The 25113-nt window shown below is 44.5% G+C and overlaps 1 protein-coding gene across 2 annotated transcripts in view; it reads left to right on the forward strand.

Moving 5' to 3' along the window:
• The window catches only part of LOC115090341 (ATP-binding cassette sub-family A member 9-like), a 306577-nt gene that overhangs the window by 227704 nt on the left and 53760 nt on the right, over positions 1–25113 (forward strand). Inside the window, exons 26-28 of one of the 2 annotated variants that reach the window (XM_029599290.1) lie at positions 16652–16726; positions 23480–23571; positions 24910–25030. In XM_029599290.1, coding sequence (XP_029455150.1) covers positions 16652–16726; positions 23480–23571; positions 24910–25030 — 288 coding nt within the window. The remainder of the gene's footprint in view (positions 1–16651; positions 16727–23479; positions 23572–24909; positions 25031–25113) is intronic. The other variant, XM_029599291.1, reaches the window with a different exon arrangement.

Below are 25113 nucleotides of genomic sequence, written 5' to 3' on the forward strand. Positions count from 1 at the left end.
GCCCCCCGCTGCCAGTCCCCATCACAGTTACGTCCCCCGTAGCTCAACTTTCAGCAGACGAGTTACACCGCTTGTGGATCTCCACACGACACGCATTGGTCCAAGCCAGTCAAACCGCTAAAAGATACACAGATCAGCGAAGAAGGCCTTACCCCCCGTTCCGGCCAGGCCAAAAGGTATGGTTAAGTACCCAGTTCATCCGGCTGAAGCTGCCATCCACATGACTGGCCCCGCGTTTTATTGGACCTTTCCCCATCATCCGTCAAGTTGGAGCCATGTCATACCAGCTTCGTCTGCCGCCTTCCCTCAAAATACACAACACCTTCCATATGTCTCTCTTAAAGCCTTTGGCATTGTCCTGGCCCTCCAGCACGCCTCCGGCTCCCCAACCTGTTGCCTCCGAGGATGACCTCACTTTTCAGGTCCGCGAGGTCTTGGACATAAGAAAACATGGCAAGAAATGGGAGTACCTCCTAGCGTGGGAGGGGTTTGGTCCCGAGGAGAACACCTGAGAACCATTAGCCAACATCCTGGATCGGGAATTGCTGGAACAGTTCCACCGCGATCATCCAGATAAACCCAGGCCTCCGGGAAGGCGCCCTAAAGACGGGGGTACTGTTGTGTTCTGCGCCCACAGCCGTCCGCGGGCGCGGCCCCCTACCTCATCCGAAGACCAGGGCAGCATTGGGGCTGACTGCCCTGCCCCGAGCTCTGCATCCCCGCGCGGTGGCGCGGGCCTTCGGGTTGGCCGCGGAAATCGGAGCCGTTCCTGCTCCTCCCGCGTGGCCACTGCTGCTCTCCTCCGCAGCTCGGATCCAAGATGGCCGCTGCCATGCTTGGACACGAGGCCACGCCCCCTCACCAGAGTTAAAGGGACCTCATCCCTTTAATTGCCTGCAGCTGGTTCTTACCTCTAGGGCCAGAGGAAGTATATAAGGAGACTTCCTCTGACCATTCCTCGAATAGGCAACATCCTTCTACGCTGTCTAGTCTGCTTGCTTCGGTGAGTTCCCTGCGCTTGGACTCTGGTTCCTGTTTCGTCTTGGTGTTCCCGGTTCCTGACTTCGGATTGGCTTACAGTGATTCTCTGGTTCCCGACTTCGGATTGGCAAGTGGTGATTCTCTGGTACACGACCTCGGACTGGTGAGCGTTGATCCTCTGGCACTCGACCTAGGACTCCTTCAAGAGTCCCATCTCCAAGGGCCCACCTAAGTCCCAGTGGTCTGGGTCCCTATGGGCTCCTCCCGGGGGGACTGCAGGCTTCCAGGGTGAAGTTCCAGTCAGCCCTTGCACCGACACCTGACCTCTCAAAGGTCCGCCTAAGTCCCAGCGGTCTGGGTCCCTACGGGCTCCTCCTGGGGGGACTACAGACTTCCAGGGGTGAAGATACAGCTCCTCTTCTCGTCTCTTCACCAGTCTCCGCTGTCGCCTCAGTCTCCAGTGCCAAGGGTCAGCTCGTCCTGTCTTCTGCTCTGCCTTGCCTCCCGACGAGAGAACCTACGGATCCTCCGAAAGGTATACCATCCTCCCGTCGGCCAAGGGTCCACAAGCATGAGCATAACATTAACTATGTTAAGTGGAACCAGTTCTGTTCAATATCTTTGTGAGCAACAGTACGGAAGCGATAGAAGGTAAAATATGTCTTATTTGCGAATGATACTAAGATCTGCAACAAAGTGGACACACCTGAAGGAATAGAGAGAATGAAAAGTGATTTAAAGAAGCTTAAAGCGTGGTCGAAGATTTGCCAGCTGAGATTCAATGCCAAGAAGTGCAGAGTTGTACATCTGGAATGCGGCAATTTAAAAGAGCTGTATATGGTGGGGGTGAAAGACTGATGTGCATGGACCAAGAGAGGGATCTTGGGGTAATAATGTCTCGCGATCTGAAGATGCAGAAGCAATGTGTAAGGGCGACCAAAATGGTGTGGGGTCAGTATTGGAAGACTTAGAAGAGGCTGAAGGATCTAAATATGTATATTCTGGAAGAGAGGAGGTGCAGGGGAAATATGATACAGACCTTCAGATACCTGAAAGGTTTTAATGATGCACAAACTTTGAACTTTTTCCATTGGAAAGGAAACAGTAGAACTGGGGGTCATGAAATGAAACTCCAGGAGGGGCGACTCAGAACCAACATTAGGAAATATTTCTTCACGGAGAGGATGGTGGATGCCTGGAATGCCCTTCTGGAGGAGGTGGTGAAGATAAAAACAATCAAAGAATTCAAAGGGGCATGGGATAAACACTGTGGATCCCTAAAGGCTAGATGATATAAATGAAGAAAAGGGTGCATGAGGGAACTTCCTGGTGTGCCGGTTACTACCCTTAACCAATAAGCCCTGTTGCTTTTGATGCAACTATAATATTGCTCTCAGATTCAATGGCAGGGGGAAAAGGGGATTTGGTTTTAGGCACAACCAATGAGGGCCCCGACTTTTATGGTCTGAGGAACTGATAAACATGGGAGTCACTGAGCGGCATAAATCGCTGTGAGGCTGCACTTTCATTGTGCACTGATCTAATACAAGCGGTTACCAGCTTATAGACTGACCGCACTCAACCTTTCAACTCATCAAGTCAGTATGTCACTACCTGGAGTTCCCTGGGGAAGGAGTCATACACTCCGAAACACTGCTGTGTCGGAGCATGCACTTCAGGACTGAATGTACTATCCTGTCATTGGTGGAATAAGATAAGTGCAAGCATTAGTAGAATTCTCACAGTGCCTGCACCTGCCATACAGCCTTGTTTAGGAGTTTATTCTATCATCTTTGCAACCTATGATTAGACAAGCCCAGTGTTCCACGGGCTTGACAATATAAGCCATATAGTCCACTGTGGCAATATATGACGGTTGCTAGATACCACTTCCCATTGAGTTCTTCTTTCTACAGCTGATTCTTTATTATTGTGATTGATTCTTGTTTTCAGCCACCCTTGAGTCATATTTATAGTAAACTGTACTGAGCAGCAGTTACTATCCTTATCAGAAGGAATGGGATTACTACCCTCAATCAATAAGCCTTGATGCTTTTGACACCACAACATCGCTCTCCGCTTTGATGACAGTGGTGGTGGTGGGGGAAGCGGAATTGGATTCAGATGACAAACAACATGGGTCCTGACTTTTACGGTTTGGGGTACTGATATGCAGACATAAGGAAAAAACACAGGACTGCTTCTATGGCCAAATCCATAAGCAAAGCACGTCAAGCAGTACTGTTTGAATTTTAAAGGAGGCTCATCACCTATTAAAAATATTGCTAACAGTAAATTTTTTATGGGTTATCATATGACTTGGGAATAACTGCACGGAGCGGCAGTTTCTCCCTTAAGAGAAACATGGGGGTAACCTGCACTGTGCAGCAGTTACTACCTTAAGAAGCTTGCTGGGCAGACTGAATGGACCTTTTATGCCATCATTACTATGTTATTATGTTACTATATATTCCACTTTTTGTGACAAGTCAAAGTGGATTTCATCACCAACTAATATGAAGCCAAAATAAGAACATAAGAACATAAGAAAATGCCATACTGGGTCAGACCAAGGGTCCATCAAGCCCAGCATCCTGTTTCCAACAGTGGCCAATCCAGGCCATAAGAACCTGGCAAGTACCCAAAAACTAAGTCTATTCCATGTAACCATTGCTAATGGCAGTGGCTATTCTCTAAGTGAACTTAATAGCAGGTAATGGACTTCTCCTCCAAGAACTTATCCAATCCTTTTTTAAACACAGCTATACTAACTGCACTAACCACATTCTCTGGCAACAAATTCCAGAGTTTAATTGTGCGTTGAGTGAAAAAGAACTTTCTCCGATTAGTTTTAAATGTGCCCCATGCTAACTTCATGGAGTGCCCCCTAGTCTTTCTACTATCTGAAAGAGTAAATAACCGATTCACATCTACCCGTTCTAGACCTCTCATGATTTTAAACACCTCTATCATATCCCCCCTCAGTCGTCTCTTCTCCAAGCTGAAAAGTCCTAACCTCTTTAGTCTTTCCTCATAGGGGAGTTGTTCCATTCCCCTTATCATTTTGGTAGCCCTTCTCTGTACCTTCTCCATCGTAATTATATCTTTTTTGAGATGCGGCGACCAGAATTGTACACAGTATTCAAGGTACGGTCTCACCATGAAGCGATACAGAGGCATTATGACATTATCCGTTTTATTCACCATTCCTTTTCTAATAATTCCCAACATTCTGTTTGCTTTTTGGACTGCCGCAGCACACTGCACCGACGATTTCAGTGTGTTATCCACTATGACACCTAGATCTCTTTCTTGGGTTGTAGCACCTAATATGGAACCCAACATTGTGTAATTATAGCATGGGTTATTTTTCCCTATATGCATCACCTTGCACTTATCCACATTAAATTTCATCTGCCATTTGGATGCCCAATTTTCCAGTCTCACAAGGTCTTCCTGCAATTTATCACAATCTGCTTGTGATTTAACTACTCTGAACAATTTTGTGTCATCTGCAAATTTGATTATCTCACTCGTCGTATTTCTTTCCAGATCATTTATAAATATATTGAACAGTAAGGGTCCCAATACAGATCCCTGAGGCACTCCACTGTCCACTCCCTTCCACTGAGAAAATTGCCCATTTAATCCTACTCTCTGTTTCCTGTCTTTTAGCCAGTTTGCAATCCACGAAAGGACATCGCCACCTATCCCATGACTTTTTACTTTTCCTAGAAGCCTCTCATGAGGAACTTTGTCAAACGCCTTCTGAAAATCCAAGTATACTATATCTACCGGTTCACCTTTATCCACATGTTTATTAACTCCTTCAAAAAAGTGAAGCAGATTTGTGAGGCAAGACTTGCCCTGGGTAAAGCCATGCTGACTTTGTTCCATTAAACCATGTCTTTCTATATGTTCTGTGATTTTGATGTTTAGAACACTTTCCACTATTTTTCCTGGCACTGAAGTCAGGCTAACCGGTCTGTAGTTTCCCGGATCGCCCCTGGAGCCCTTTTTAAATATTGGGGTTACATTTGCTATCCTCCAGTCTTCAGGTACAATGGATGATTTTAATGATAAGTTACAAATTTTTACTAATAGGTCTGAAATTTCATTTTTTAGTTCCTTCAGAACTCTGGGTTGTATACCATCCGGTCCAGGTGATTTACTACTCTTCAGTTTGTCAATCAGGCCTACCACATCTTCTAGGTTCACCGTGATTTGATTCAGTCCATCTGAATCATTACCCATGAAAACCTTCTCCATTACGGGTACCTCCCCAACATCCTCTTCAGTAAACACCGAAGCAAAGAAATCATTTAATCTTTCCGCGATGGCCTTATCTTCTCTAAGTGCCCCTTTAACCCCTCGATCATCTAACGGTCCAACTGACTCCCTCACAGGCTTTCTGCTTCGGATATATTTTAAAAAGTTTTTACTGTGAGTTTTTGCCTCTACAGCCAACTTCTTTTCAAATTCTCTCTTAGCCTGTCTTATCAATGTCTTACATTTAACTTGCCAATGTTTATGCTTTATCCTATTTTCTTCTGTTGGATCCTTCTTCCAATTTTTGAATGAAGATCTTTTGGCTAAAATAGCTTCTTTCACCTCCCCTTTTAACCATGCCGGTAATCGTTTTGCCTTCTTTCCACCACTAATAAGGGCAATGGGATCTATTATCCAGGCTTCTGAAACAACCCTGGGGTTCCATACAGCTTGCAAGGCCTTTGTAGTAGCGGCAAGGAGGCCAAGATAAAGCACATTATAATAGTCAAAAATAGAGATAGCCAGAGTTTAGAAAACCTTTCTAAAATCCAAGGAGAATGTGAATAATCTATTCTACCAAAGTGGAGAGACTGGGAGTGATTATGGTATTTTTTTCTATGAAGCATATGAAGGACAGATTTGGAGAAAGAGAGTTTTGTTGTTGTTTGCACTGCCTGGCTGTGAAAACTTGTGAACAGTGATTCAATCAGTAATATGTTTTTAAAACTCTTTATTTATAAAACAGTCCAGATGCATGCCACACATAAAGACATTGTCAGGCCTGAAGGCAAATCATGTCCTCTTTCATAGCAATAGCATCCCATACATTAAGGGGTGAATTTTCAAAACTTTACACGTGTAAACATTAGCATATGTGGGGTAGATTTTAGAATTTTGTGCGCGCGCGTACTTTTGTTCGCGCACCAGGCGCGAACAAGAGTATGCGGGATTTCAATAGATACGCACGTATCCATTAAAATCCGGGATCGGCGCGCGCAAGGCTGCCGATTTTGGGCAGCCTGCGCGTGCCGAGCCGCACAGCCTACCTCCGTTCCCTCCAAGGCCGCTCCGAAATTGGAGCTGCCTCGGAGGGAACTTTCTTTCGCCCTCCCCTCACCTTCCCCTCCCTTCCCCTACCTAACCCCCCCCCCCGGCCCTATCTAAACCCCCCCACCTTTATCGGAGGATTTACGCCTGCCGGAGGCAGACGTAAATCTGCGCGCACCAGCGAGCTGCTGGCGCGCCATCACCCAACCTGGGGGCTGTTCCGGAGAGCGCGGCCACGCCCCCGGAACGCCCCCGGGCCGAAACCATGCCCACGGCACCGCCCCCGAAACGTCGCGTCACCCGCGCCACGCCCCCGAAATGCCGAGTCACGAACGTCACACCCCCCCGACACGCCTCTCCATGCAAGCCCCGGGACTTACGCGCGCCGCTGAGCCTATGCAAAATAGGCTAGGCGCGCGCAGGGGGGGGTTTGGGGTAGGTTTTCGGGGGGTACGCGCATATCCCACGCGCGTACCCCTTTGAAAATCTACCCCATAAAAAAAGAGGTGGTCCAGGGCAGAGCCAACACTTGTGCGCATAAGTTGCTATTTTAAAAGACACACAAGTATAATTGGCAATTTTCATAATTTTAATTATGTTAATGTTAATTATCTGCCTTGATATTAAATATGTTTATTGTGTACTACTGACTGGATGGGCATGGGAGGTCTGGATGAACTGAGGGGAGTTCAGGCTGAAGAACAGGAAGGTCTCAATGACCTGGAGAAGGACTGGGCGAACTAATTGTTAATCTAGTTATTTTCATTTGTGCGCGAATGTGGTTTTTTTTTGGAATTTTAATGAAAACATAAGCATACAATACTTGAATTAAAGAACAATATAAAACTAATGTTTATACAACAAATATGTAATAAAGGTTACATTCGTTCTCAACAGTTTCAAGTTTTATTACCCCCTGTCCCCACCCCCCGAGTAGGATTGAGAAAGAACAATAACTGCAAAAGGTTTCACAATCAGTAAATCATCAAATAAATACAGTGAATACAGTAAGCCCAGCGATATGTTGATGATAGTTAGGCCCGTGTCGCTGCGTCTGCTGTCCCTGCAGCGCTCCTTTGCAACCAGGCTCGTAGGTGGTACCAGGGTCGTTGAGATCGAAATCTCCCAGACCTGCCCATTGTAGCCTGTTCGTGAAATTGGCATAGCTTGGACAGTCTCTCCCGTACCTCCAACACTGTGGGTAAAGTATTGGACCTCCAGCGCAGTGCTAATTCGCATCACGCTGCGAGTATAATTAAACACTTAGGCCTTTCCTTTTCAGATGAGACCTCAATAGGTAACAGGAGGGCTGACTCTGGGGTTAATGCCACACGTTCCCCATTAATTGTCTGGATAATGTGGGTAATATCAGTCCAAAACTCCACCACATGTGGAAAAAGGTACCAATCTGGCCACAACCCTTCCAGCACCGGGGAGCCTGTAATGGCTGAAATTTATGGATCTGTTCCGGCGTATAGTACCACTTTAATAGGATCTTATAGCTATTCTCAGAGAGAGCCGTATATGGAGAGCTCTTCTTAGTATATAAGAAAACAAAATCCCATGAGTCTTCTGATAGCTCCTTTCTTAAATCTTCCTTCCACGCCCTCATATATGCCGGCTTTACTGGAGGTTCTTTATTTATATAGCTATACACTTGAGAGATTGTCCGTCCAGTGTTCCAGTTGTGTCTTGCCTTGTGCTAAATCTTGTCCTACCTGTGCAGACTGAAGGAAATGTCTAAGCTGCATATAGGGGAAAATATCCCCCTCTGAGAAGCCATGGGTCTCCTGCAGTTTAGGGAAGGGAGATAGTTTATCTCCGGACCAAAACTGGAATAAGTATTTCAGGCCTATCCCTTCCCACTTGTGAAAAGATTTTGTTTGTCCCCCTGGAGGAAAACCGCTATTAGCATATACATGAGAGCTATAAAAATATCTTCTGTTACCCACTAGTCTCTTCCTCCATGTCTTCCATACCCGCAAGGTGGATTGGGTCGCCAGTGGCATACACCGTATCGGGAGCCAAGACTTCCAAGGTTGCCATATTAAAAATCGGAGCGGCACCTTACCAATGAGGCACTGTTCTATAGTTACCCACCGTTTCTGCTTCCTAATCAAGTCAAATATGGCCCTCAGATGTGTCACTGTTTAATACCAACTAAAATTGGGTACCCCGAGACCTCCCCTTAACTTGTGTCTAAATGGAACCGATATCTGAGGGGGCCGTTTTCTCCAGATATAAGAGAAAATTCTCTGCTGCCATCGTTTGAGAATAATGGTGGGTATATATATCGGCAGGGCTTGGAAAAGGTAGCCGAGTCTTGGTAGTACATTCATCTTTACCGATGAAATCCTGCCGAACGAGGAAAGGTATAATGCAGACCATCGATCCAGATCCCCAAATACTCTATGTATAAGGGGGGAATAATTAAGCTGAAATAGTTTGGATAGATTGTTGCAAATTTGGATGCCTAAATACTTAGGGCCAGATTTTATAATATGCGCGCGGGCGTAGATTTGTGCGTGCAACCCGGCGCATACAAATCTACGCCTGATTTTATAACATGCGCGCGCGTGTTATAAAATCCAGGGTCGGCGCACACAAGGGGGTGCACACTTATTTATTTATTTGGTTGTTTGTTTATTTATTTATTTATTTACTTAGTGTTTTTATATACCGATAATCATTTGTAACATCTAATCGGTTTACAGCGAACAGCAATTCAGCAACAGGTTTACATATAACTTAGCGAACAGCAAGGCAGAAACAAAGGAATATATATAACTTGGTCGTAAATGTAACTAAAGGCTATGAGAGGAATAATTACTAGGTCAGCTTTAGTTTAGATTAATTGGTCGTTATATGGGAAGATAAGTACATGCATTTGTGCACTTGTGCACCTTGCGCACTGAGCCCTAGGGGAGCCCCGATGGCTTTCCATTTTCCCTCCGAGGCCATTTTCCTTCCACCCCCCCCCCCACCTTCCCCTCCCTTCCCCTATCTAACCCGCCCCCTAGCCCTACCTAAATCCCCCCCCCTACCTTTATTTTGTGATTTACCCCTGCCTCCGGGCAGTTGTAACTTGCGCGTGCCGGCGTGCGAACCCCCGGCATGGCCACTGTGCCGGAGGCCTCGGTCCCGCCCCCGGACTGGCGCCCCGCCCATACCCTGCCCCTTCCCGCCCCTTTTTCAAAGCCCCAGGACATACACACGTCCCTGAGCCTATGCAAAATAGGCTCGGCGCACGCAGGGACAGGTTTTCGGGGTTATGCGCGTAACCCTTTGAAAATCTGCCCCTTAATCTTCTGTTTTGTCCATTGAAAATGAAATGAGGATTTTAATCCAGGTAGCTAACTAATAGGAATGTTGATATTAAGGATTTCGGATTTGTCCTAATTTAGTGTGAACCCTTACACCGCCCCGAAATTATGTAATTCAGTAAGGACTTCTTTAAGGGAGTGGGCTGGGTTTGTTAAAGTAAACAGGACATCGTCTGCAAACATTGACATTTTATAGTTCACCTCTCCAATAAGAACTCCTGTTATGAGTTGATTTTTTTCTTACCCGAATGGCTAAGGGCTCGAGGAAGAGTGCAAATAGCAGTGGGGGGAGAGGGCATCCCTGTCTTGTGCCACGTCTGATCACACATGGCTCCGTGTAGGTACCATTATACTTTCACCCTGGCCTGTGACTCGTATAATTGGTGTAGCCAATTTAGAAATTGCGGGCCAAAGCACATGGCTTTCAAAGTGCTGAAGAGGAACTGCCAGTGCTTCATGTCGAAAGCCTTTTCGGCATCAATCGACAGCAGGACCGCTGGGGTCTCCTGTCCCTTAACCCTCTCAATGAGATCTATAATTTTTCGAATATTATCAGCAGCCATCCTGCCTGGGATGAATCCAGCCTGATCAGTGTGGATAAGCCTGGCAATAATCGTGTTCAGGCGTGACGCCATGATCTTAGCCAGGAGCTTAAGGTCTACATTTATGAGTGATATCAGGCGGTATGAGCCACATTTTGTAAGATCTCTCCCCAGCTTTCCCAATATAGTAATGCCTGCGACATTCGCTCCTGAACATATGGAATGGCCCTCTCCCAAATAATTAAAAAGCGCTGTCAGGGGCGATATCACAGCTGTTGCAAGTTTTTTATAAAATTGCGGGGTATAACCATTTAAACCGGGCGCCTTGTTAACTTTCAAGGCCTTAATGGCCTGCTATATTTCCCCTGGAGTTATATCCCTATCTAGGAAATCCTGTTCCTCCTCTGTTAAAGCTGGCATTTGTATGTCCTCTAGGTATGCTTCAATTTGAGCTATATCGATTGAGGCTTTTGCTTCTTAGAGATTGCCATAAAATTGTTGGAATCTAGTTCTAAGGTCTGGTGGGGAAGTAATTAGTGTATCATCAGTGCTTTTGATTGCTGTGATTTGATTTTGGGCCTGTTTCTGCTTTAGATATCAGGCTAAAAGTCTCCCCGACCTATTGCCCCACTCAAATTTTTCCTGTGTGATCATGGCCACTTTGGAAGCCAGTTCTGAATCCTCAATTGATTGTAGCTCATCCCTAACCCTTTGCAATTTCGCATAGGTGCTCTTAGATACCATCTGTTTGTGAATTGCTGAGAGCGTGGCAATTTCCCCAAGTAGTGTTTGCTTAATCTTCTGCTTCTGGTTCTTGACATAGGTACCTCGTGATATAAGATGGCCCCTTACCACAGCCTTTAGGCAATTCCAAATGAGAGCGGGGGTCCCCTTCATTATTTCTTAAATAACTAGCTATGTATTTCTGTAATGTGTTACAAAAGTCTACATCTGCCAAAAGGGAGTCGTTCAACTTCCAGGGACGAAAGCCTCCCGCACCCTTAGCTTGATCAAAATCTATTTCTATGGATGCATGATCACACCCAGTGATAGAGTGGATAGACAGCTTCTGTACCCTCCCAGCCACCATCCTATCCACTAAGAAATAATCTAAACGGGAATAGGATTGATGTGGGGCGGAAAACTAGATGTAATTTCTGGTGAGCGGGTTTCTCTATCTCCAAATATCCATTAGGTGCCATTTGCGAATCAAAGCCTGCAACTGCTTCCTATGGGGGCTAGTGCCCAGCGCACTCCCTCCCGAATTGTTCAGCTGGGGGTTGTGTCAAATTAAAATCTCCTGTAAGAATTACATTACTGTCCCCCTCCCTATCGAGAAGATGATCGATACGCTCGAAAAAAACCCTTCTGATCAGCATTAGGCGCATAGATATTCAATAACGTGAATAATTCTTCCTTATATTTAAACTTAACCAACAAAAATCTGCCCTGGTCATCCTCCACATGTTTTTGGATTATGTAGTCAAAGCTCTGCTTAAATAAGATGCATACTCCTGCATATTTGCTGTGTTTACTAGTAGCAGAGAAAAAATGATATGTAAACAGGGACCAAGCGAGAAGTTGTTCATGCCTTCTTTTCAGATGCACGTCTTGTAGGCAAATGATTGAGGCCCCGGCTCTCTGGACCTCTTGTCATAATAGATGGCGCTTCCTGGGCGAATTGAGGCCCTTTACATTTAAGGAAAAACAGTGAGAGCCATTATTGATTTTCTAAAGCATTGAAGTATGCTGACTCCTGTCTTATGTCAGTGCTGCTGGGCTGTAGTGGAATAAGTACGGCCCAATGTCCAGCCACCTTATCTTGAGCAGTACATCCTCTCGCTTGGAAGAAATAATGTATGCCTCCCCTGGGCCGTCTCCTGAAAATAAAATAAAATGTCTTCCCTCCAGCCTATTCCCATCTCCCCCCCCCGTACCCTCCCCGCTCCCCCCCCCCCCTTCTCCCTACATGAATGTCATGTATACATGGCCTTCCTGCTTCCGCAGTGAGGGTCGGTAACCGCCAAATGGTGGTCAAACAGCCACTCCCTAACCCCAACTTGTAGTTACCAATAACTCGAATCCATCCTCACCCTCTTCACACATTAACTGCATAAAGGTCTAACAACAGAGATCCTGTGGCAATTGCATAGAATAAAAGTCCTCTGACTGTAGAGAATAGCAGAGTAAAAAACATTCAGTCTCCATGAACGCCATTACTTATCAGTGTCCAGCGACAATTCCCGCTGATTAGCTGGTCATCTGGGACCGTCACGTGCAGTAGATGAAGTCGGCTCCGCGTTCCGATGCAGTCTTCGTCCCCCTTTCTCCACTTGCTGCCATCTTGGGGGCTCCGGCCTGCCTCACCCCTCTGTTGGTGCTGCCGCTTGGATCTGGAGGCCGGCAGCTTTCAAGATGGCTGACGCTTCCTCAGGGGTGAATGCTTTGGAGGTGGTGCCCCGAATGGAAATTGCGATGCCAGCCGGATACAGCCATCGATACCGAAGGTTTTCACTTCTAAGCAAAGTAGTGATGGGTTGGTATGCATGCCGGCGTTTAAGGGTCCCTGCGGATATATCTGTAAATACAGCTATGGAGTGATCTTCCCAGTCCCATGATTGTTGCTTCCGAGCTGCAGCCAGCACTTTTTCTTTCACCTGAAATCGGAGGAAACACGCAATGATATCCCGCGGTTGGTTCCCAGTTCTGGGACCCAAAGTGCAGTGAGCCCTCTCGATATCGATCAGCATATCACTCTCTTCCGGGGTCCCTTCGCTTGCTTGAGCTAGAAAAAATTTGCACAGTGAGTGTACTACCTCGTGGCAGTTTGCATACTTCTCTGTGTCCAGGACTCCCCTGAATCACAGATTACATCTGCGATTCCTATTTTCTAAGTCCCCCAGCTTCAGGAACATGTCAGTCTCTGTTTTAACTAGCTGGTCGCATTGAGATGTCAGCTTTTCTATTTTGTCTGCACGTGCATTCAGGCTGATGTCGCATTTCCACCCTGTGGCCTATCTCCGCCATTTCTTCTCTGATCTCAGCCAGTTTTTCTAACATTTCTTGTTTATTGGCCTTTAAATCCTTTCTTAAGTCCATAAACCATTGGCGGAACTCTTCTCTCGTGGGTACCGATGAGGGCTGCTTTGGCAGTTCTCCCAATGTTATAACAGCCTTTCTGTCCATGAGCTCTGCCGTCTCTGGGCCTTCCTGGTCAGGTAGGCCCTCTGCGTCTGTTCCTCCTTTTAGGTATGAATAGCGGCTGAGATCAGCTCCTTTACACCTGGCAGCCATAAGGGTGGTATATAAAGAATAGCTTTTCTCTAGAAATCCTCTGTAGGGAGAGGATGGAGAGTGATGATCTCTATATGTAGCTGTGGGTGCTCAGGAGCTCTCTGTTCAAGGAGCCATCTTAGCCCTTGCCAGTTCCACCTACACGCAAATGTTTTAAAATTGACCAACTTACACGCATAAATCGAGACTTGCATGAGTAGGTCCTACTTTACTTTTGTGCATAAAATATACATGCACGTATATTTTTACAATAGGTAGGAAAACTATGCATGTTCAATGCACTGATACATGTGGTTTCAATGCATTGCATTTACAGTATTCGCGAAAATGCTTACATATGTGCGAAAGTTGCAGGGTAGAGATGCATGTAGTTTATAAAACACGTGTATATCATATGTGAATATGTCACCTCCCACATTGGTTTATAGAACTTTCAGAATGGATTCCACACCTTCTCATAGCTATCTAGATCATTTCTTAAGGAATATGTGAATCTTTCCACCAAGGCCACTGCTTGAGTTTGCGCTCTCCATATTCCAGTTTTTGGTCTCTGCTTCCATTGCAGTGCTATTGCAAATCTAGTGTGTATGGATCAATTGAGAAGCTAGGGCTTTTTTTTTTTTCAGTATTGTCAATTACTGAAGTGTTTTCCCATAGGCACAGTAGACATAATTTAGAAGTAAGATTTATACTAGTACCAATTATTTTTACCCTTCCTCTTCCACACGCACTTCCTGCCAGAACTTTTAAATATAGAGATATGTTCACCACAATGTGCAGGTAAGGACTTCTTTTTCCACAAACTCTCCAGCACACTGGATTGCTTTTAGGGTTTATTTTAATGAAAAAGACAGGATACCTACATATGCAATGTAACATTTTTATTCAAATTTCTTTTCTCTTACTGCTGAAAGATACCTTGGCGCACCATTCCACTTCTGTTGTTTTTGCTGTTGCTACTATAGCCTCGCTATGAAAACCTGTGAACTCTGATTAAATCAATAACTTTTAAGATGTTGTAATTCTGACTACTAGGTAACCCCAGAATTTGCAAAAATATTGTGCTGTTTGACGAAACATTTGGAGTGAGACCCTTTTTCAACTGAGAAGTGGGAAGGGGCACTTAACTCTCTGGAGTAGAGGTGAGAAAGCAATTGGGGTGCAGTGGATGGGAAAGAATTTTTGAAGCTTTTCCTATCCATAACGCAGAATAGGGAGGTGCTGAAAAATCATGCACTGTTATTGATGGGAGATTCTTGCCAGTATCTTCCCAGTTACCCTTCCTCTTATACAGGCGGATGATTAATGTGTCATTGAAATTCTGGGGCACAGATCCATACTTCCAAGTATAATGTAAGCATAGCGTGAATTTTAAGAGTATTCGACCACCTCCTTATTTAAGAATCTATACTATGCCATATGATTCTAGGAGACTTCCCTAGGGAAACCTGCCTGATGCATTTACTAACCTCATGCAAAGATGGTGGTATGGCCAGCTCTGCAGTATTGTTCATTGGGAGATGGCATTCACAGCCTCTTCAGACATGCTGGCTAAAGTGAGCCTGATCCTATAATAGTTTTGCAAGCTAAGCTCTGCCAAGCCTGGCGAGTGATTGACTAGGAAGCTACCTGTGAAGACTAGGTGCTAGGCTAGGCATGGCACTAGTGACCCCATTTATGCAGCTATGGAAATAGATGCTGCTTTTGTTGTGGAGGTGGACCCTTGGCCCGAGGTGGTGATGGCGTCACCCTTGGGGAAACCCCCATGGGTCCCCACCATAGGGAGGCGGGGCCGAATGGGAAGCGGAGGCTGACTGGAGTTTCGCCAATACTAGCCCTCATTCCCTGCAGGTTGAGCCCTTGGGTACCGGGGCCGGCTGGTCTTAGGTGGGCCTCCGCGTGGTTGATCCCAGAGAGAGTCTCCAAGGCAGGATGCCAGGAAGCAGCGGAGGAGCAAGGTCCGAAGGAGCAAAGTTGAAGACAAGGCCAGGTTCCAGAAGCCCAGACAGACAGAAGCAGGCATGCGATTAGGAACAAGGTTAAGTCCGGGCTTGTGAGTAGGCAGGTGCCTAAAAGTAGGCCAAGTCCCAAGACAATTAGCTGGAGATGAGATCAGGTTCGAGCTGGAGTCAGGGGAACGCGGCTGAAAATAAGGTCTGGTTCAAGCTGAGGTCAGGGCTGAAGACAAGGTCAGGTTCAATGCTGAGGTCAGGGCAGGTGGCTGAATACAAGGTCAAGTACAAGCTGAGGATCAAAGCCAAGGAATCCGTCTAGAGAGTAGCCAGATACAAGTGAGGATTAAAGCCAATGAATCCGTCCAAAGGGTAGTGGGAATAGGAAGCTGGAACTGGAAAACAAGGACTGGAACAGGACCAGGCATTGGAATACAAACACTGGAACAGGAGCAGTTACTGGAGCAGGAACACGAACACTAGAACAGGAACAGGTACTGGAGCAGGAAAATGAACGAGCAGCAACTAAGCACACGACAGGAAGCGAAGAGACCTGTTGTCAAGACAAAGACTGAATGGCGGAGCCTGACTTAAACAGCAAGGATGAGAGACGTCATCATCCGGGGCTGCGGGAGGGTTTCCTGCAGTGGCCCTTTTAAAGTCAGCGAAGGTGCATGCGCGCCTAAGGTGGGCAAGCCGGAACTATGGGATGGCGGCGTCTCCCCTCGACGCATGTGGGGATACCCAACTGGGACCGGAGGAGGCTGCGGAGCTGCCGGAAGAGCCTGGGAGTGTAGCAGGGACATGAGCGCGTAGGCGACTCGCGTAGGCGACTGCCTACCGCTGTCAAGGAGGAAGGGCCAGGTCCAGGACCCGGGCATCGGGGGTGAGTGGAGACTGCTGCGGGCCTGCCGCGGCCAGGAAACACAGCAGCTTTCCCCTGGCCACCTTATGTGCCATTTGAAATGCGAAGAGGATTACACATAAATAAATAAATAAATAAACAAATGAATAAATAAATATCTTGTTTTTTGGTGCATTGAAATAACTGCAGTTAGAAAAAATGGTATTATACAGACTACCTCAGATTAGTGCAACAAGAAAAATTACCCCATTTGGTTTCATCTAATTCCCACCCTTGACAAAGTTTAACATGAGAACTTCATAGCATTACTCACCTCTTGCACTGAACAATGCACAGAGTTTTCCTTCTTTGCTAATGTTACTTTATTACCTCTTACAGAGCACTGAGCCCGATTGGGAAATAGAATCACAAGCAGTAGACGTATATAAAGACATGATTATCATTCTTCTTGTGGTAAGACAGAATGTGAAAATTAAACTTTATTTCTGTGGTTATAAGTGCATCATAAATTTAATAAAGTAAGTTGCAATATCTAAATACATAAAAAGGTCTATTTTCAACTGTAGAAAATGCCTCACTTTCTGGCTGATCCAATACCGTGTGCTAGTCTATGTGCACGGCTTAACACGCGATTGGCACACATTTTGGACGCGTGTCCATAACCCCCTATCCAATATGGGAATTAGCGCGTCCAAAACGCGCGTCCAAATCACAGTGTAGCTAATAGCGCTTATTATGCCCAAGGCTGATATTAAGGTATACCACGCTCAAGGGTGCATTAAAAAAAAAAAGAAAAATCCTGCTTTCTTTGATTCCTCTTAATAGTATCGTAGCAATACTAGGTAGGAGGAATCAAATAAAGCAGTGATTTATTTTTAAAACATGTCTTTGAAAAAAAACTCTGGATGTCCAATACAGACGCACAAGAAACATGGTCCAGGCCGTGTGTCTTGTGCATGTATCTGCCAATAGCGGGAGAAAATGGATGCTTGTAGATTGCTTGTTTGTTTTCCCAACCCACTTGACAGCTACCTCGCCTGTGCGCCTGATGCCTCGGAGGTGCTAGGGATGCACATTTGTCCCAAGTGCCTCCTTTTAGCACAACCCCTCATTTAGTTTGAAATATCTTTATTCAAAAACAGGTAGTGCTGGATTTGTCAATACGAAGACACAACCAAGGATCACGTGCCCAGGAGAGGTGGCTCGTCGTGTATTAAGAAAGCAGGCGCTCAACACTGAGCACCCGTTTTCCGTTTATTTGATCAGCCTGTTAGCTAGCCAAATTTTGGTCAGCTAGATTAGAGTTGGTTTTCAGCCAGCTAGGATTGCAACTGAATATCCTCCTGAATCTAGGGTTGCCAAACCAGCTGGTGTTTGGCTGGCCTGGCCAGTTGTTTTGAAGGGAAGCCAACAGCCATCAGACCAGAAAACTGGCCAGTATAAGTGCTGGTTTTCTGCCAATTAAGGGCCTCCAGACTGACTGGGACCCCATGCTCCTTCTCTCCTGCCCAGCAGACTTTAAACTTATACTTGTAACCTGCTCTGAGCCCGATCGCTGCAGGGGCTGGAACAGAAACTGTTGCTGAAGGTGCATGGGGACAGGAGAGAGTCTGTACATTCTCTCCTTCCAGGCCTGCCTCCCACCAAGAGAGGGCAGAGTCACAACGGGGCATGGAAGGAGAGTTCATGCAGACTCTCTTCTGTCCTCACCGGATCAATGCAATTAGAAAAATAAAATGACCAGACAACAAAGGTAGAAAACAATTATTTTATTTTCACGTTAGTGATTGGAACACATCAGCTTTGGAAATAATCATCTCTTAATCTTATATGGGTGCACACAAGCAGTTTTGAAAGTTACCCTCCCTGTATGTGTGTGTGTGATTGTGAGGGCAAAGACATAGAAAGGGGAGAGCAAGGAATCGTGAGACTGAGAAGGGAGATTGAGAGTCAGGGGAGGCAGAGAGGAGAGAACAAAATAATACTATGTGTGAGCAAGAAATAAAAAATGTGGGGCTACAGAGAGAAAGAAGAAAGCAAAAGTATGTGTGTGTGTGTGTGTGCATACCTGAGGGGGAGATCAAGAGTGTGAATTTGTTGGCAGAACAGTGCAAGGAGAAAGCAAGAATGAGTGAAATAAGAGGCATAGTGGAGAGAAAGAGATTGGAGGGGCTGAGGGAAACATCAAGAATGTGTCTGTGTGGGAGGGCAGTGAAGAAGAGAGGAGGAGCAAGAGATTGTATATGTGTGTGTGTGTGTGTGTGTGTCTGTGTCTGTGTGAGGGGGGGAGCAAGAATGAGTGCCTGGAGGGGGGGGGGTAGCAAAAAAACCCAAAAAGTGTGTGCATAATGGGAGCAGTGAGAAGAGAGAGCTGGAGTGAAGGCAGCAGGAGCAGTAAAAAAAGACAGCAAGAGCAGACACTTGCCCTATGTTGGGGGGAGCAGTGAAAGGAGAGAATACGTGGAAGCGACAGGGAGATCGAGTGGGGGGAGCTGGAGAACGGCAAGAATGTGGAGGGAGAGAGAAGGTAGTGTAAGGATGGGAAGAAAACAGAGCAAGCACAAGGGGAGGGAGTAAGAGTGAGAAAAGAGGAGACAATAGAGACTGCGAGTGTGTGTGACGGGGAGAGCAGGAGTGAGTATGTGGAGGCAGTTAGAGGAGAGTGTGTGCGAGAGAAAGGGGGATAGTAGGAATAGGAAGCAAAGGATGAGCAAGAACAGGAGGAGGAGGGGAGAGGGAGAAGAGAAATCAAGATGGGGGAAGGAGAAGGGTGTAGCAAGGGGAAGAATGGCTTATAAAAGGGGGAGGGGGAGGGATGGTCGAGAATAGGAGAGGAGGAAATGTAAGGGGGGAGAGCGATGACCTGGAATGCCAGGAAATGGAAAGAGAGAGGATCCTGGAATGTGATGGGGCTAGGGAGAATGGAAGACAAATGGTGATAAAAGAGCAGATGGGAAGAATAAAAATATGAGACAAGAAGGAAAAAGACAGGAGAAGGGAACAGAAAAAGAAGGAAGAGAAAGTATTTACAGTATACGCTGCTGAAGGAAAGAGGTAAAGAAAGAAGAGAGAAATGCAATAGAAAAGAAAAAGGAAGAATGGCAGGAGAGAAAAACAAAACCAAAAAGGGTATAGAGACAAGGGCAAAGGATGAGAAAAGACGCTCAGCCAGAAAATCATGCCAGAGACTCTAGAGGTTGGAAATTATTGTATTATGTGGCAGAGAATATTAAGAAGACAAAGGTTCTATGGGGTGGGCATGGAGGAAGAGAGGTCTTGCAGGCCTCCCCCCTCTGTTTCAGCCTCCTCAAGCAAGTGCATTACCAGCCACCTATAGCCTGCTATTTCTTTTTGATTATTTATTTATTTATTTGCTTTTATATACCGACGTTCGTTGGATTACATCACAACGGTTCACATTATAACAGTTGGAGTAGTATGACAGGGGTGTCTGACTACTTTTACATTGTAACATTAATCATAATGGGGGACAGTAAACGAGGATAACAATAAACCTTAAATGGGTGAGCATTAAACAAGTATAACAATAAAATTAAGGCTTAGATATATGTAAGTTCAATTTAAAGAGGCTTAGATATGGAAATTATGGGCGAGGATGCCTCTTTAGCTGATGCAATATATATAATATATACAATAGATTACGTAACATACGATTACAATATATACAATAGGATATGGAGGGACGATTGGAGTGACTAACATGCAACAGATACAGATAAAAAATATAAAATAGAATGAGTAACAGATACGATTACAGAGTATACTGGGTAGCATGAAACCAATTCGCTTGAGGTTAAGGTATCTTAATAATGATATATTATTAAGATACCTTAACTATCTACCTCAAATTGCAAATTATCTACCTCAAATTATCAAATTGCAAATTATCTACCTCAAATTGCACATTTTCAGTGAGATTGGGAAAAGTTACACAAAACAGTGCAACTATTTTTGTCATCCCCTTTTCTCCTTCCACAGATCAGGATCCTTGAGAGCCTCTGTTTTAATATGCAATGAGCCCTGAGCTCCTCTGCCAGGGTTCATTCACCATAATGGATTGTCCCAATGTATGTACTACATATTTTTAAAATGATGTGGATACAATCCACATTTTAAATAATAAAACATGTATTTGAAATAACCTAGCCTACCAATCCTTCTGTAAAATATGTTTGTAGAATTTTGAACTTTTATTTCTTTTTGTACTGGAAGTGATGATGCCCGATGATCTTTGGCCAAGAACGTAACACCAGGTTGCATATCCCTGCTTTACATGGGACCAATTTTCTTGCTCTGCCTCCAGTGGGATGAATTTTAAAAGGCTGCATAGAAAAGAAAGGGTAAAAAAATGGAAATAAATTAGCTCTTCCCATGAATTAATTGATCACCTTAAATCAGACTTAAAGCCATTTTTTAAAAATATAGATAACATAGAGGGTTCACAAGATTAAGCAAGTGAAATTGTTTTTTGCCCACATAAAGCTTGCCCTTTAAAAATATCCCCCTCTGTCTGGGTTAATTTGTTTGCACAAAATCCCTATGTGGCCAAAATTTACCCAGATAAAAGGAGGCTGGGTTAGCTATATAGTGCTATATTCTGCCCTGTCCAGCTAAATTTGTGTTGATAATTCAAGTCTGCACAAATTGCAGAGATGAATCTGTCTAACCCTGCACTCACTGGCATCCCCAACATCTCCTTCTCAGAACAACAGCCTGATGAAACCAATAGATGGTTAATAATTTCTCCCCCAACACCCCCTACCCTCCCAGACCAGGTCTCTCCCAGCCTATGCAGAAGACCATGCTACTCATCTAGCAGCAGGTATGCAAGTATCTCCTCCCTGCTCCAACACGAGGTTTCTATTGGTACCAATAGTGGGTACTATCCTCCAAATAATTGCTATTCATTTATTCACTTAGGGATACATTTTAAAAAACAGCACGCATGCATACTTTTGTTCGTGCACCAGGCGCGAACAAAAATCCGGGGTCGGCGCGCGCAAGGGGTTGCACATTTGTGCAATTTGCGCGTGCCGAGCCCTGCGCGCGCTGCCCGTTCCCTCCGAGGCTGCTCCGAAATTTCTTCATTATACAGCTAATTCGTTCATTTACATATATACATGCTGCGTGCGGAAAGGGTTATGTGTCTGTTTTAAGAAGCGCTAAGGACGCCTGAAACTGGAGACTGTATCGCTGGATCGCCTTATGCGTCCGAATTGTGCGCTCCCAGCACGTTACAGACGGGAAATCTTCAACCGCACGTTACAGTATCGATCTGTAGAGATGGTGTGGTAGTGGTCCGTAAAGTGGAGGTACTCACAGTAGCGAAGGTTCCAGGAGAAACCCCAGGGAACGGAGCAAGCAGTAGTCCAAGGCAAAAGGCCCTCCGAAGAGCGGATAGCCAGAGACAAGGAAGGGCCCCCGAGGAGTGGGTAGCCAGAGTGTCTCACACCAAAGTAGCAGGAACTGGAACGGAAAGTCTGTAGTGAGCGGATTCAGCAATGAGGGAACTCATTACCAAGTCATAGGTAGGCAGCGCCAGCCGGCTTAAATGTCCTGGAAGGATGACATCATCCAGAGGGGACGCCCCCGAGGTTCCCGCCATGACATGCTTAAGACTGGCCCATATGCCCGTGTGCCTAGGGGATGCTGAGGGCAAGATGGTGGTCGGCAGCGTCCTCAGTGTCCTGGGAGGCCGCAAGTCTTCCCCACGGAGTCAAAGCTGCAAAGAAGGAGGTGAGCAACAGCGGTCGCAGCCATCTGCGACCGACGGGCATAACACTGTGTTTTCATAACAAAGCTTTTAAATAGTTATTTAGTGCATTTTTATATGTACATGTGTATTGTTTTTTTTTTTTATAAGAATTGTGTTCTTAGTGCTTGCTTTATGCAACATAAATGTTTGGTTGTAAACTGCTCTGAACTATGCCTGGAGGTTGTGGTATATATAAGTTTTAAAATAAATAAATAATGCATCTTGAATCAAATGTTTGGGAGGCATCCTAAATGCTTCCTGCTTCTCACAGAGAAGCTGCCCCATCTTCATGCTTCAATGGAGAAATCCTGCTATTTTCCTGCATCTTTCTATCAGGTTTTTCAGAAATACTTTCTCATTGTTTTTTGGGCCCCAGTCCCAGTGCATCCCTCACTGCCAGGTGCAGCAAGTGTGCATTTATTCTGGCAGCACCAGCATTCATTAAAACATTTAACCTAGGGCATGTTAACATGTAAATATCTGCCGCTAGGTTAACATATAGCAATGAAGTACTCTTACCTCATGAAAATAGATTCATGTGTACTTTCAGGCTATAAGAAAAGGAAAACTAAGCAAGTGAGAGCCAATTGTTAAGCATCAAGCAATAATCTTAACAAAAAACTGGGCAATTACTAGAAGTTAATACACTGGATGAATTTTTAGCTGAGGACCTTTAATGCAGTTAGAATATTTACTGTCACTTAATACCCTAACAGGATGCAATTCTTTCAATGCGTGAAATGTATTTGTTTCAGCTGTTATGTATTTTTATTAATATTGCCCAAAAAACAAGATTTCAGAGAGCTAATTTAATGAAAAGTGCCATGTCCAGAGAGTTTATATCCTGTTTTCCAGCCAATCGTATGACTTAAAATGAAACAATTTTGAAAAGGTTGTACACGCATAAATAAATGGGCTTTTGAAAATTGCTACTTTTCATAGAGCTGAATTGTCAAAAGATTTTATGCGTGTAAATGCCCTTTTGAAAATTGTTATGATATATGCTGCTTTTACATGTGTTAATTCCTTCATTTTTAGAATATAATGTAGTTGGTATTCTAAAACAGATCTTTTCAAAGATTTCCTATCGACCCCACAATCAATCAGGTTTTCAGGATAGCCACCATGGACATGCACAAGATGAATTTGCATACGGTGGATTTCCAAAATATGCAGCTATATCACGTGCATATTCATGGGCGATATCCTGAAAACCCAACTGGTTTTGCGTTCAATAGGACAAGTATGGGAACACCTGCACTACAGAAATGCATTTTTCATTTTATGCTCCCCAGCATCAAATTGTGACATCAGATTTGTCACATAAAGTAGTCTTATGCTTGTAAGAGCATGTCCTGTGAATCAGAACAGATTGACTGATGTGTGAATTTTTCAAATTTAGGAATACCTAAATATTATTTCTTTTTCAGTCTACTGTGCACTGCATTATTTTCATTTTCCTTCTACGCTGTCTGGAAATGAAGTATGGGAAAAAAATGATGACCAAGGATCCCATCTTCAGGTCTGTCCAAGGATAATACAGTTCTAGACATTTAACTACCTTAAATTATGCCTCAGTGGTAAAAAAATTTTGAAGAATACAATTCAGCTTGAGGGACACAGATTACTCATAAATCTATTGTAGAATTCTCTTGTATGTACAATGGTGGTATGATGTAATGCAGGTGGATCTCATAGTTCAGCACGTCTAATAAGACTTGTGCCCAGATCATTGAAGCTGGATTAGATCTTGTCCGTAGGCATCTTCTCTTCACCAGATGGAGCATGGAATATTTCAAAAATATAATGTTGAATATTAGGGTTGTGTGGTCCAGTGATGAAAGCAGGAGAATTTCTGAGCCAGGAGTTGGATTCCTATTCTTCCAATGACACTGTTGCTAAGAAATTATTTATTTAAGTGCACTAGACTGATAATATTGTTTATTCTCCCCACTTATCTACCTACATGCTTACACACTTTGTGAAATGGCACTCACAAGCCACCTGCACCAAAAAGTATATGATCACAGGTGGCCTGCAAAGATGTAACTTCAACAAACACTAATACTGTAGCTAATAATGTTAGATAAAGAGCATGGGGCAGACACAGCATGGTGCTAGTTTCCTGCAGAGGGTTTAGATTTTCTAAATTGAATGAGGGATTAGTTGCTGATACCTGATAAGGCTACATTCTTCCCCAAACAATTGCCCTTAAAGCAGAAGTCAGCCAATCAGACATTAAGCATAAATCTGATAATGTGTAAGTCAGTTTCCTGTTTAACTTTAGGGGGGGGGAGAGAGAGATTTTTCAAACTGTCCACCCAGGGACAAAGTCTATGGTTATTTTTAACCTGTGAACTTTGCACCAATTTTTAAAGCAAAAGCACAGACCTATTTTTGCTTGGAAACTTGACATGAATACAGAGAACCTGTGGACATTCCCACCTGCTTTTTCTACAGGTATATTTTTTCACTGAAAATAACATAACATAGATTTGAAAATGCAAACCACCTGCATTATTTTCCTCCCTGACCAAATAAAAGACCCCTGGGAATGCCTCCTCTTAATATGGCTAAAAGTATACTTGGGGATCAAAGTGTGCTTTTAGCTGAATTAAAGGGAAGGCAATTTTTGGACAATCAGTTTACACCAGTAAAACACTTTTTGCTGTGTAAATGGCTTTGAAAATTGGCGATTTTAACTAAAAATACTTACAAAGACAAATGATATACTTGCAGAACACTTAAGTTCTTTGGGGGAATTATTATTACTGCGATTATCATTGCAGCCTGAATCTCCATTAGTCCTACAATGGCATTGGAAAAATGAAGCCTGAATTAAGTCTCTCTGCTTTCTTAGAATTCTCCGCAGAAAAGACAAAGTCTTGCAAAACCCCGAGGATCCAGTAGGAGAAGATGAAGATGTTCAAGCTGAAAGGGAATGTGTCAGGAACACAATAGCAGCGGAAACTAATGAAGAGGTAGGAGCCTTTTGGCCTGCATTCCATTTTTTTAAATAATGCTTCAGCACTTAACTGGATATAGGTGTTTGCATGTAGCTGGT

Source organism: Rhinatrema bivittatum, chromosome 4, assembly GCF_901001135.1.
Source record: "Rhinatrema bivittatum chromosome 4, aRhiBiv1.1, whole genome shotgun sequence".
Lineage (NCBI taxonomy): Eukaryota > Metazoa > Chordata > Amphibia > Gymnophiona > Rhinatrematidae > Rhinatrema > Rhinatrema bivittatum.